The sequence below is a fragment of the Bos taurus genome, chromosome 19, assembly GCF_002263795.3.
Source record: "Bos taurus isolate L1 Dominette 01449 registration number 42190680 breed Hereford chromosome 19, ARS-UCD2.0, whole genome shotgun sequence".
NCBI lineage: Eukaryota > Metazoa > Chordata > Mammalia > Artiodactyla > Bovidae > Bos > Bos taurus.
This window is the reverse complement of record NC_037346.1, coordinates 54,972,163-54,983,009: the sequence shown is the minus strand read 5'-3', so window position 1 is coordinate 54,983,009 and position 10,847 is coordinate 54,972,163. Positions and strand designations below refer to the sequence as shown.

The following is a 10,847-nucleotide window of genomic DNA, read 5'->3' as shown; positions in this document are numbered from 1 at the left end:
TCTCGTTGCAGAGAACAGACTCCAGAGGACGAGCTTCAGTAGTGGCAGCTCTAGAGCACAGGCTCAATAGTTGTGGTGCACAGGCTTAGTTGCTCCATGGCTTGTGGGATCCTCCCGGACCCGGGATCAAACCCATGTCTCCTGCATTGGCAGGCAGATTCTTTATCACTGAACCACCAGGGAAGCCCAATAGGTGCAATTCTTACTCTAGAGATGAGGAAACTGAAGCTGAGGGTAACTTGCCCAGGATCACAGTTGGGCTGTGAATGCAGACTTGGAGCACAGGCCCCTCTAACTCCAGACTCACACTGTGAATGAGGGGGCAACTCGTGGGATCTTAGTTCCGTGACCAGGCATTGAACCTGGACTATGGTAGTGAAAGTACCAAGTCCTCACGACTGGACTGGACTGCCAAGGAATTCCCAGAACGAGGCAGCTGCGATCTGGGACTGAGCAGACCACCGCCCCCAACCTGCAGACTCTGCTGCCCTTTAGGTGCTCAGACTGCTCTTCAGGTGAGCAGACTCACTGCTTCCCTGAGCTGCCTGTCCCCTTGCGGGCCGGAGCCAGGCCATGCCCATGCTGTGTGCGTCAGTTCAGTCCAGTCGCTCAGTCGTGTCCGACTCTTTGCGACCCCATGAACTGCAGCACGCCAGGCCTCCCTGTCCATCACCAGCTCCCGGAGTTCACCCAAACTCATGTGCATCGAGTCGGTGATGCCATCCAGCCATGTCATCCTCTATCGTCCCCTTCTCCTCCTGCCCCCAACCCCTCCCAGCATCAGAGTCTTTTCCAATGAGTCAGCTCTTCGCATGAGGTGGCCAAAGTATTGGAGTTTCAGCCTCAGCATCAGTCCTTCCAATGAACACCCAGGACTGATCTCCTTCAGGAAGGACTGGTTGGATCTCCTTGCAGTCCAAGGGACTCTCAAGAGTCTTCTCCAACACCATAGTTCAAAAGCATCAATTCTTCGGTGCTCAACTTTCTTTTCAGTCCAACTCTCACATCCATATATGACCACTGGAAAAACCATAGCCTTGACTAGATGGACCTTTTTTGGCAAAGTAATATCTCTGCTTTTTAATATGCTATCTAGGTTGGTCATAACTTTCCTTCCAAGGAGTAAGCGTCTTTTAATTTCATGGCTGCAGTCACCATCTGCAGTGATTTTGGAGCCCCAAAAAATAAAGTCTGACACTGTTTCCAGTGTTTCCCCATCTATTTCCCATGAAGTGGTGGGACCAGATGCCATGATCTTCGTTTTCTGAATATTGAGCTCTAAGCCAATTTTTTCACTCTCCTCTTTCACTTTCATCAAGAGGCTTTTTAGTTCCTCTTCACTTTCTGCCATAAGGGTGGTGTCATCTGCATATCTGAGACTATTGATATTTCTCCTGGCAATCTTGATTCCAGGTTGTGCATCTTTCAGCCCAGCGTTTCTCATGATGTACTCTGCATTATAAGTGTGCATGCTGCTGCTAAGTCGCTTCACTCGTGCCCGACTCTATGCGACCCCACAGATCGCAGCCCACCAGGCTCCCCTGTCCCTGGGATTCTCCAGGCAAGAACACTGGAGTGGGTTGCCATTTCCTTCTCCAATGCATGAAAGTGAAAAGTGAAAAGTGAAAGTGAAGTCGCTCAGTCGTGTCCGACTCTTCGAAACCCCATGGACTGCAGCCTACCAGGCTCCTCCGTCCATGGGATTTTCCAGGCAAGAGTACTGGAGTGGGTTGCCATTGCCTTCTCTGTAGCCAGGAATAGCACAGGGAGAGGGCTTCTCTGATGAAGAATTCGCTTACAATGCAGGAAACACAGGAGTGGAGGGTTCAATCCCTGGGTCGGGAAGATCCCCTGGAGGAGGGCATGGTAACCCACTCCAGTATTCTTGCCAGGAAAATCCCATGGACAGAGGAGCCTGGTGGGCTACAGTCTATGTGGTCGCAGAGAGTCAGACATGACTGAAGTCACTGAGCATGCATGCAGCACAGGGAGGCTGACCCTGGGGGTGATACTCAGAGTGAGTGGGGACTTGCACAGGGAAACCAGATGGGGAGGGAACTCTTTGGATGGCATGGGAGTGACTATTTCATGAAGGGAAGGGGGCCTGTAAAGTAAAAGTGGGGTACAGAAGGCAAAATGAGAGATGGCTCCAGCTGATCACATGTCAGGGTGGGCTTAGAAACTTCCCTGTCCCTGTACATATTCACTCATTCAAAATTTCTGTGCTGGATGTAGGGACTTTCCTGGCAGCCCAGTGAGTAGTTATGACTCCGAGCTTCCAACGCAGGGGGCTTTGGTTAGATCTCTGGTCAGGGAACTAAGATCCCACTTGCTACACTTGGCCAAAACAAAAAACCCTTCTCTACTGGATGTAACTTGTATTAGATACTGTCCAGGACATTTGGGGCACATTGGTGAAACAAAGAGATAAAAAATCCTTCTCCTGGTTGGGAGGAGTGCATCGTTACCCTCCCGCATCTGCCGCCTCCTCACACCTCTCAGGGATCTAGAAAGGGTCACTGCTCTCCCACCACAAGCTGCGGCGTGGAGGCAGAAGCCGAGGAGGACTGATGAAGTGGGGAGGGAGTCACGAGGGGGCGTATACCCCTTGCCGCACTCCCAGGTGTTGAGAGGTCGTTGTCTCTCAAGGGGATGATCTCACGTGGGGTTGGATGCTAGGAGATCTTGCTAAAAGGGGACAGATTCCAAGCTGGTCTGAGACAGAACTTGAAATCCTCTGAGACATGAAATTCTGCATCAGCCTTGCCTGAGCAGAAACCAGAGAGAGGAGCCTTTGGGCAGTTGTTCTTTTGAGATGATCCAGGGGTGTTTGGGGAGCAGAAGGGGAAAACCGAGGCAGCTGGGTGGTTTTCTGTGTCAACAAGCAGCTCTCGGAGGTGGGGAGCTTTATTCCTGGGGGCTGCATTCTCTGAAGGATGCCTGCTCAAGTTAGTCTCCCAGGACCCTGGACCAGGGTTTTGAAAGCAATGAGTGAGCTGGGCTCTGAGGTCTGCCAGGCTTGAATTTGGAAGCTAGATCTGCAGTGAACCCTTGAGCAAGATACTTTACCTCTCTGAACTTCTGTTTCCCCATCAGTGAAGTGGAGTTTATGCATGGCGAGCATCAAGCTTTGCAGTATCTGGCAGTGGTGGCCCTTTTTAGACAGTATGTGGTTATAACAAATAGCCACACATGTAGTGACTGAAACCTACACAGATGTATCATTTTGCTGTTCTGGAGACTGAGTGTCCAAAATGCATCTCGTGGGGCTAAAGTCCAGGTGACAGCAGGGCTGTCTTCTTTCTGGAGGCTCTGGGGAGAATCCATTTCTTTGCCCTTTTCAGCTTCCAGAGGCTACATGCATTCTGTGGCTTGTGGCCTCTTTCTCCATCTTCAAAGTCATCAGTGTCTGGTCGAGTCTTTTTCATGCTGCCTCCTTCTAACATATTTAAGGACCCTTGTGATGACATTAGGCCTACCAGATAATCCAGGATGATCTCCTTATTTTAAGGATCCCTGATTTACAACCTTAATTCCACTTGCAACCTTGATCTCCTTTTGCCATGTAGCATAACACATTCACAGGTTCCTGGGATCTGGATATGGTCATCTTCAGAGACCATGATTCTACTCACCCCAGATAACTGCTCCCGTATTCCTACAGTGACCTGTGATGCATCTGGGGAACCTGTCCAGAAAGAAAAGGGGTCATTTTTTTTTTGGCTATGCCCCATGGCATGCAGGATCTTAGTTCTCTGACCAGGGATTGAATTTGTGCCCCCTGCAGGGAAATCTCAGAGTCTTAACCACTGACTGCCAAAGAAATCCCTTTTCTATTTTTTTTAAAGGGGTTATTTTTTTTTTAATTGCCCTACTAAAGAAGATTTAAATAAAATAGCCATGTAGCCATGGTAACGGGCTTCCCTGGTGACTCAGATGGTAAAGAATCTGTCTGCAATGCAGGAGCCCTGGGTTCGATCCCTGGGTCAGGAGAAGGAAATGGCAACCCCCTTCAGTATTCTTGCCTGGAGAATCCCATGAACAGAGGAGCCTAGTGGGCTAGAGTCCATGGGGTTGCAAGGTGTTGGAAATGAATGACTAACATTTTCACTTTCACTTTCAGCCATGGTAACAAGATTTAGAATCCCTGAATTATTTCTAGGCACTACTAGGTGCTCAATAAATGGAATCTCACGATCAAGTTAAATGACAAGCTTGCCTTTGTCTCCAGTGCTGGGATGGGGTCCACTTGGGAGGGTCCCCTGTCTAGTCCATCCCAGGCTTCCTTGCCTGTCCATGCACACACACACACACACACACACACACATGCACAGACATAGATATAGCCGTGAACTTCCCTGAGGAATAAGAAAATAGAATAGCTGTGCTCCCGGCTCCCACAAGCTGTGAGGCAGAATGGCCTTCCGGCATAAATAAAAATAAACCCCAGACGCTGCTTTTCCAATCGGAGGATTAACCTAAATGTTGTGAAACAGAAAGCATGAAATATGCATTGGAGCCACAGCTCTCCCCGCGCCTCGGCCACCCTGGCCGGCTCGCGGCTGCTTGTTCCTGCCTGGCAAGGCAGCTGATGATTTGTGCAGGGTGTCGGTAAACGTGTTATGACATTATTAATGCTCTGCTCCCCGGCAAAGGACAATGGCCTATTGCCTCTTAATGTGCTATCTGCAGCGGCAGTCGGAGCACATTAAATGGGGATTTCAGACACCACAAACCTTGCGTTTCTTTCTCTTCTCTTTCCACCCCAGGCCCCTGTGAGCTCCCAGAAGCCACCTGGAAGCCTTGAACAGGTGGGTATGTGGTCAAAGCTGTGATGTCTCTGGAGGCTCCAGGGGGGTCCATGATGGGCCAGGGAAGCCCCCAGGGAGCCCCTAGAGCCACTAGGACTCTTGTCCTTCCTGGGGCAGAACTGTGTCTTTGCTGGGGTTGGGGCCCTGGCCTCAGGGAAGCTGGACTGAGGGGTGGGCAGGGCTGGCAGGCTGCCTGCTCTGCCCTCAGGTGACATCTGCAGGGGGATGCTGACATCAGACCTCCGATGGATCCTATCGTTTTTGTACAATGTTCTAAAATGTTGGGCTTCCTTTGTGGCTCAGCTGGTAAAGAATCTGCCTGCAATGCGGGAGACCTGGGTTTGATCCCTGGGATAGGACGATCCCCTGGAGAAGGGTAAGGCTACCCACTCCAGTATTCTGGCCTGGAGAATTCCACAGACTGAATAGTCCTTTGGGCTCGCAAAGAGTTGGGCATGACTGAGTGACTTTCACTTTCATTTTCACCTAAAATATTGAGGAACTTCTCTGGTGGTCCAGAGGTTGACTTAGCACTTCCAAGACGGAGGCTGGGGTTTGATCCCTGGTTGGGGAACTAAGATCCAGCGTGCCTCTCAGTGTGGCAAAAACAAAAAAACAAAAAAACAAAAACTAAAAATATTGATCTACATTTGTAAATGATGTGACTACACAAAAGAAGCCCAGGTTTCTAACCCCCTTGAAATAACGGCCCACAGTCACACAAAGCGATGGTGACACATCCCTCCTTAGGGACTTCTGTTTTTCTGGTGGTCTCTAATCACTCCAGCCCCTTTCTATTAGGTCCCTGAGGTAGGCTGAACAGTACCCCCTTACCCAGCCCCCATTCATGTTCATCTGGAACCTGAGAAGATAGCCTTATTTGGAAATAAATTCTTTTCAGATGTAAATAGTTAAGATGGGGTCATTCGGGATTACTGTGAACCTGAACCCAATGACTGGGGACCTTCTGATAAGAGGAGAGGGCACAGACACAGAGACAAGGCCAGGCAGGTGCTACTGTCCGACTCGTTGTGACCCCATGGACTGCAGCACACCAGGCTTCCCTGTCCATCACCATCTCCCAGAATTTGCTCAAACTCATGTCCACTGAGTCAGTGATGCCATCCAACCATCTCATCCTCTGTCATCCCCTTCAATATTTCCCAGCATCAGTCTTTTCCAATGAGTCAGCTCTTTGCATCAGGTGGCCAAATATTGGAGCTTCAGCTTCAGCATCAGTCCTTCCAATGAATATTCAGACTGATCTCCTTTAGAAGTGACTGGTTTGATCTCCTTGCTAGCCAAGGGACTCTCAAGAGTCTTCTCCAGCTTCACAGTTCAAAAGCATCAATTCTTCAGCTCTCAGTCTTCTTTAAGGTCCAACTCATATCCGTACATGACTACTGGAAAAACCATAGCTTTGACTAGATGGACCTTTGTCAGCAAAGTGATGTCTCTGCTCTTTAATGTGCTGTCTAGGTTTGTCAGAGATTTTCTTTCAAGGAGACAGACAAAGGCAGAGACTGGAGAAATGCAGTTATAGGCCAAGGATGCCAAGGACTCCTGGGTCCTGCCAGAAGCCAGCAGAGGGGCACGTGACAGTCTCTCTCAGGGCTTCTAGAAGGAACTGACTCTACCAACACCTGATTTAGGACTTCTGGCTTCCAGAACTGTAAGAGAATATATTTCTTTCTTTCTTTGGCCACACTGAACACCATTCAGGATCTTAGTTCCCTGACCAGGAATTGAACTTGGGCCTCCTGCAATGCAAGTGCCAAGTCTTGAACCAGTGGACCACAGGGGATTCCTGAGAATAAATATACATGCTTTGAAGCCCCTCAGTCTGTGGTAGACTATTACAGCATCCCTAGGAGACTACATAGCTTCCTTCCCTTCTTTGCATGGCCCTTGTTGTTCAGTCACTAAGTCGTGTCTGACTTTTTGTGACCCCATGGACTGCAGCACATCAGGCTTCCCTGTCCTTCACTATCTCCTGGAGTTTGCTCAAACTCATGTCTATTGAGTTGGTGATGCTATGTAACCATATCATCTTCTGTTGCCCCCTTCTCCTTTTTCCTTCTGTCTTTCCCAGCATCAGGGTCTTTTCCAATGAGTTGACTTTTCACATCAGGTGGTCAAAGTACTGGAGCTTCAGCTTCAGCGTCAGTCCTTCCAATGAATATTCAGGGTTGATTTCCTTTAGGATGGACTGGTTGGATCTCCTTGCTGTCTCCTTGCTGATTAGGGAACCTGTGCTCCCTGCAGTGGAAGTGTGGTGTCTTAACCACTGGACTGCCAGAGAAGGAGTCACACATTTATTTAGGAAGTGACCCCAGGAAAAAGGAGTGGGGGTGAGGCAGGGGAGGAAGGAAGGCACCATGGGGTGCATGACAGAGCGGGTTACCACTTCGGGCAGCTGGAACTCAGGGAACCAATGTGGACTTACCTGAGAGGGGGAAGTGGGCATCTATTCCTTGAAGGCTGCTTCTGGGGCAGGAATTCCCTGGCACTTCCACCTGGCCCATGTTTAGGCATATTCCCATGGCCAGGAAGAAAGCCTCAGGCAGCACGGGATGTATTCTCAGCGATGTGCCTGCTGGCATGTAGAGCTGAACACCCGGGGAACAGCCCGAGGTACCAGTGGTGGCGGCTTCAGGTGGACAATAACAAGAAAAGTCATAGCCAACCGGTTGGGAGGGCTCCGAGGTGCCCGGTGACCCCTGTGTGGGGACTCACAAGTTTTCTCCGAAGGTCTGCAGCACGGTGGACAGCAAGCCGAGCCACATACACTGAGCTACGCTGCAGAGGCTGACAAAGGGCACGCAGACTCCGAAAGGAAGAGGCAGCAGGGTGGTCTGGCTCCGTGTCCTTCACTGTCTGCCCCCAGCCTCCCTGCCTGGCTCGAGCCTGTAAAGGCAGTGGGTGCTTTCTCACAGCCCATCTTGAAGCCATGTCCAAGAGGGCAAGACCCAGGGTGGGAGGGTACCCTCCGTCACCTTCAGAAATCAGGCTTCTGATTGAGAGAAGGCCACTTCCTCCCATGAGCCACACCAGGCATGACTGTGCCTTGTGGCCTAAAATGCCAACCAAGTGCCCGGAGCTTGCACACAATCTGCAGGACATTTCATGCCTGAGTGTGGCTGTGGCTTTCGCCATGACATTCAAGGCTTCGGTTGTTGCCTGAGTGCACAGCAGACGTAAGGGTCCAGGAACGAAATGATTTAGATCCCTGCCCTCAGAGATCTCCTTGGCCAGCCTGCCGTGATGCCCAAATTTCCTGCCACCATTTGTCATTCTTCCTCACCAAGGCCCGGTCAGCACGTCCTTGTTCAATGCAAATTTGTCACCTAGCTGGAGTTAACACATTAATCCGCCAACACCAATTCATCATCGGCTTTCACAGTAGTGGCGAGCAAGGCGATGAGGTAATGGAACACTGGACAGGTGAATTTCGATGAGGAAGGAGCAGGAAAGGCAGACTGTGAGTCACAGCGGGTGAGAAATGGCCCTGATCGGGGCTGGGGGTGGGCTAGGCAAGCAGCAAGGGGGCGGGGCGTGGGAGGGGAGGAGGCAGGGGCCTGGTTGGACCAGACAAGGACTGGATGGACCAATATAGAGGTTTCCTCTTCTGGAAAGGCCCTCGGGGTCATCCATGTCCTTCTTCACATGGCCTGAGGCCTTGGGCTCTTCCCAGCCTGGGCCTTCCCTGGCTGTGCCTGGCCAAGCTGGTCTGGCAAGTGCCCTTCCTGCCTGAGCATCATCCTCAGATCCAGGCTTGGTTCTTGCTTGGGGTGCTCACAGGGGCCACTGACCCCTCTCTGCAAAGGCAAACACCTCACCTCTCCAGGGTCAAGAAGTGGAGGCAGGGTGGGTGGGGGTGAAGGGAGGACATGCATGCTTCCTGGAGTTGGAAGGAGCTTTAGTGAACCTCACGTGTACCTGCCAAGTCATTTCAGTCGTGTCAGACTCTTTGCAACCCTGTGGATTGTAGCCTGGCTAGGCTCCTCTGACCATGGGATTCTCCAGGCAAGAATACTGGAGTGGGTTGCCATTTCCTCCTCCAGGAGAATCTTCCTGACCCAGGGATCGAATTCGTGTCTCCCGCGGCTCCTGCATTGCAGGTGGATTCTTTACCGCTGAGCCATGTGGTGGGGTGGGGCAGGATAAGGGAAACCGAGAAGTTCCCTTGACTTTCAGGTATCACCCACTGGTTAACGGAAGGTCTGAGACTGGAACCCAAGCCTACAGAGCACCCACCTGCTCCTGTTTCTGGGCTCAGAGAAAGAGCCTCAGTGTCACAGGCCGTGTTCAAAAAAAGGAAGCAAAGGAGACCTGCTGCAGTCTCTGTCCAGAGAGAGCCAAAGGATGGGTGAAGGTTGCAAAGCGAAATCGTGGGTGTGAAGGGGCCGATGCAGAACCCCTGTGGCCGCAGAGGCAGGGGCAGCGACCCGAGGGAGGACCCTGGCACCGGGCATAAGGGGACAACCTCCTCCTAGCGCCGACCTCCTCTGTGCTCTGCAGGATCCTGAAGCAGACCTCGGCCCTCAGAGCTGGTGGCACCCGGCATGCTTCCGAAAGCGGGGCCTAGGGAAGTTGCAGGGCTGGAAGGAGGCTCAGGGACGCCCGCCGCCCGCCTTCCCACCCCGGCGCCCCACCTCGGGCATGGAGAGAGCGCCGCTGGGCCGCGGCCACGAGGTGGCGCCGGCGCGCCGAGGAAGCGTGGCGGCCGCTCCCGGGCCGCCCCAGCCGCTACTCGGCCGCCTCCTCCGAGGAAACAATGCGGCGCCTCCGGGCGTAACGCAGCGCGGGGCTGGACACCGGACACTCGAGCGCGGGCAGCGGAGAGAGCGGGCGGCAGCGCGGGCGCGGGGCGCCCTCGCCGGGGGCCATGGGCGCGGCGCGGTACGCGGCCGGGAAGCGGCACGGCCCGGAGGCGCGGGGGGCCGGGGCGCGGGGCCGGGGCCGCCGCTAGCCGGCACCGAGGGCGCGGGCCCGGGCGGGGATGAGGGCGCCCGCGGCGGGGAGCCCGTCTGCGCGTCGCGGCGCCGTCCCGCCCTGCGAGAGAGCCCGAGCAGGCAGACGCGCGGCCGGCGGTCTGGGGGCGCGCCGCCTCCCGGCCTCCAGAATGTGAAGCGGGGAGGGCGGAGACGCAGAGACGGCCCGGCCAGGCGCCCTCACCGGCCTCCGGCAGCCGCGCCACTACCCGGCCCCTGCCCGCCGAGCCCCCGCCGACCCCGCGGGCCTCGAAGCCGCCGGGACCCCGCGCCCCCTCCTCGCCTCGCTCGGACCCGGCTTCGGCCCGCAGAGGGTTCGCGGCCAGGACGTAGCCAGAGCCGAGCTCGGGACCGTCCGGCTGGCCTCGCCCTCGGCTTCTAGCCCGGACAAGTTTGAACAATGATCACAGTCAACCCCGATGGGAAGATAATGGTCAGAAGATGCCTGGTCACCCTGAGACCCTTTCGGTAAAGTTCTTTCCCGTTGGCGCTGGGAGGGCTTTTTCTCCAAGGGGGCGCGGGGTAGGTGGGCGAGGTCAGTCTCTGCGAGGGTGCCTGTCCCTAGGGTGACTGTGACTGTCCCAGTAGCAGAGCGGAGCAGTTTGTGCTCTCACCCTTGATGCTGGCCAGCAAGGCTGGGAAAGGCATGGAGCTGGGGTCCCGGTTCGGGTGGGGAGGGTGTGTGATTCTGGAACGTGGACCGAGTATGGTCTAGATTCGGACTCGGGGTGCGAAGGTGGGAAAGGGGGCAGAAATCACCCATGTTGTGGTCCTGGGCTGGGGAAGTTGCCCCAGCCAGGGCGCCCCTTCCCTGCCTCTCCGGTGCTTCCCCACCTCGCGATCGGCCCCACCCCCGCGGCAAAGTTAGCACTCGGAGTGGGGCGGCACCCGGACCCGGCCGGCCCGCCCACCCTCTCAGCCCGAGCCGCCCTCTTTGACCCCGCCTCCTGCTCGCACTCCTTTTCTCTCGGCGGGGTGCGGGCCTCTGTCCCACGGGAGGGCCCCGAGACTGTGGCAAAGACACCCCCCCCCCCCCACCTGG

The 10,847-nt window shown here is 54.3% G+C and overlaps 1 protein-coding gene across 3 annotated transcripts in view; it reads left to right on the top strand.

The window, feature by feature from the left end:
- Window positions 1-10,113: 10,113 nt before the first annotated feature.
- MGAT5B (alpha-1,6-mannosylglycoprotein 6-beta-N-acetylglucosaminyltransferase B) overlaps window positions 10,114-10,847 on the top strand; it is a 66,711-nt gene continuing 65,977 nt past the window's right edge. For 2 of the 3 annotated variants that reach the window (XM_024981042.2, XM_024981040.2), the window contains exon 1: window positions 10,114-10,273. In XM_024981042.2, the coding sequence (XP_024836810.1) occupies window positions 10,206-10,273 (68 nt within the window). In that variant the 5' untranslated portion in view covers window positions 10,114-10,205. The remainder of the gene's footprint in view (window positions 10,274-10,847) is intronic. The other variant, XM_059878621.1, reaches the window with a different exon arrangement.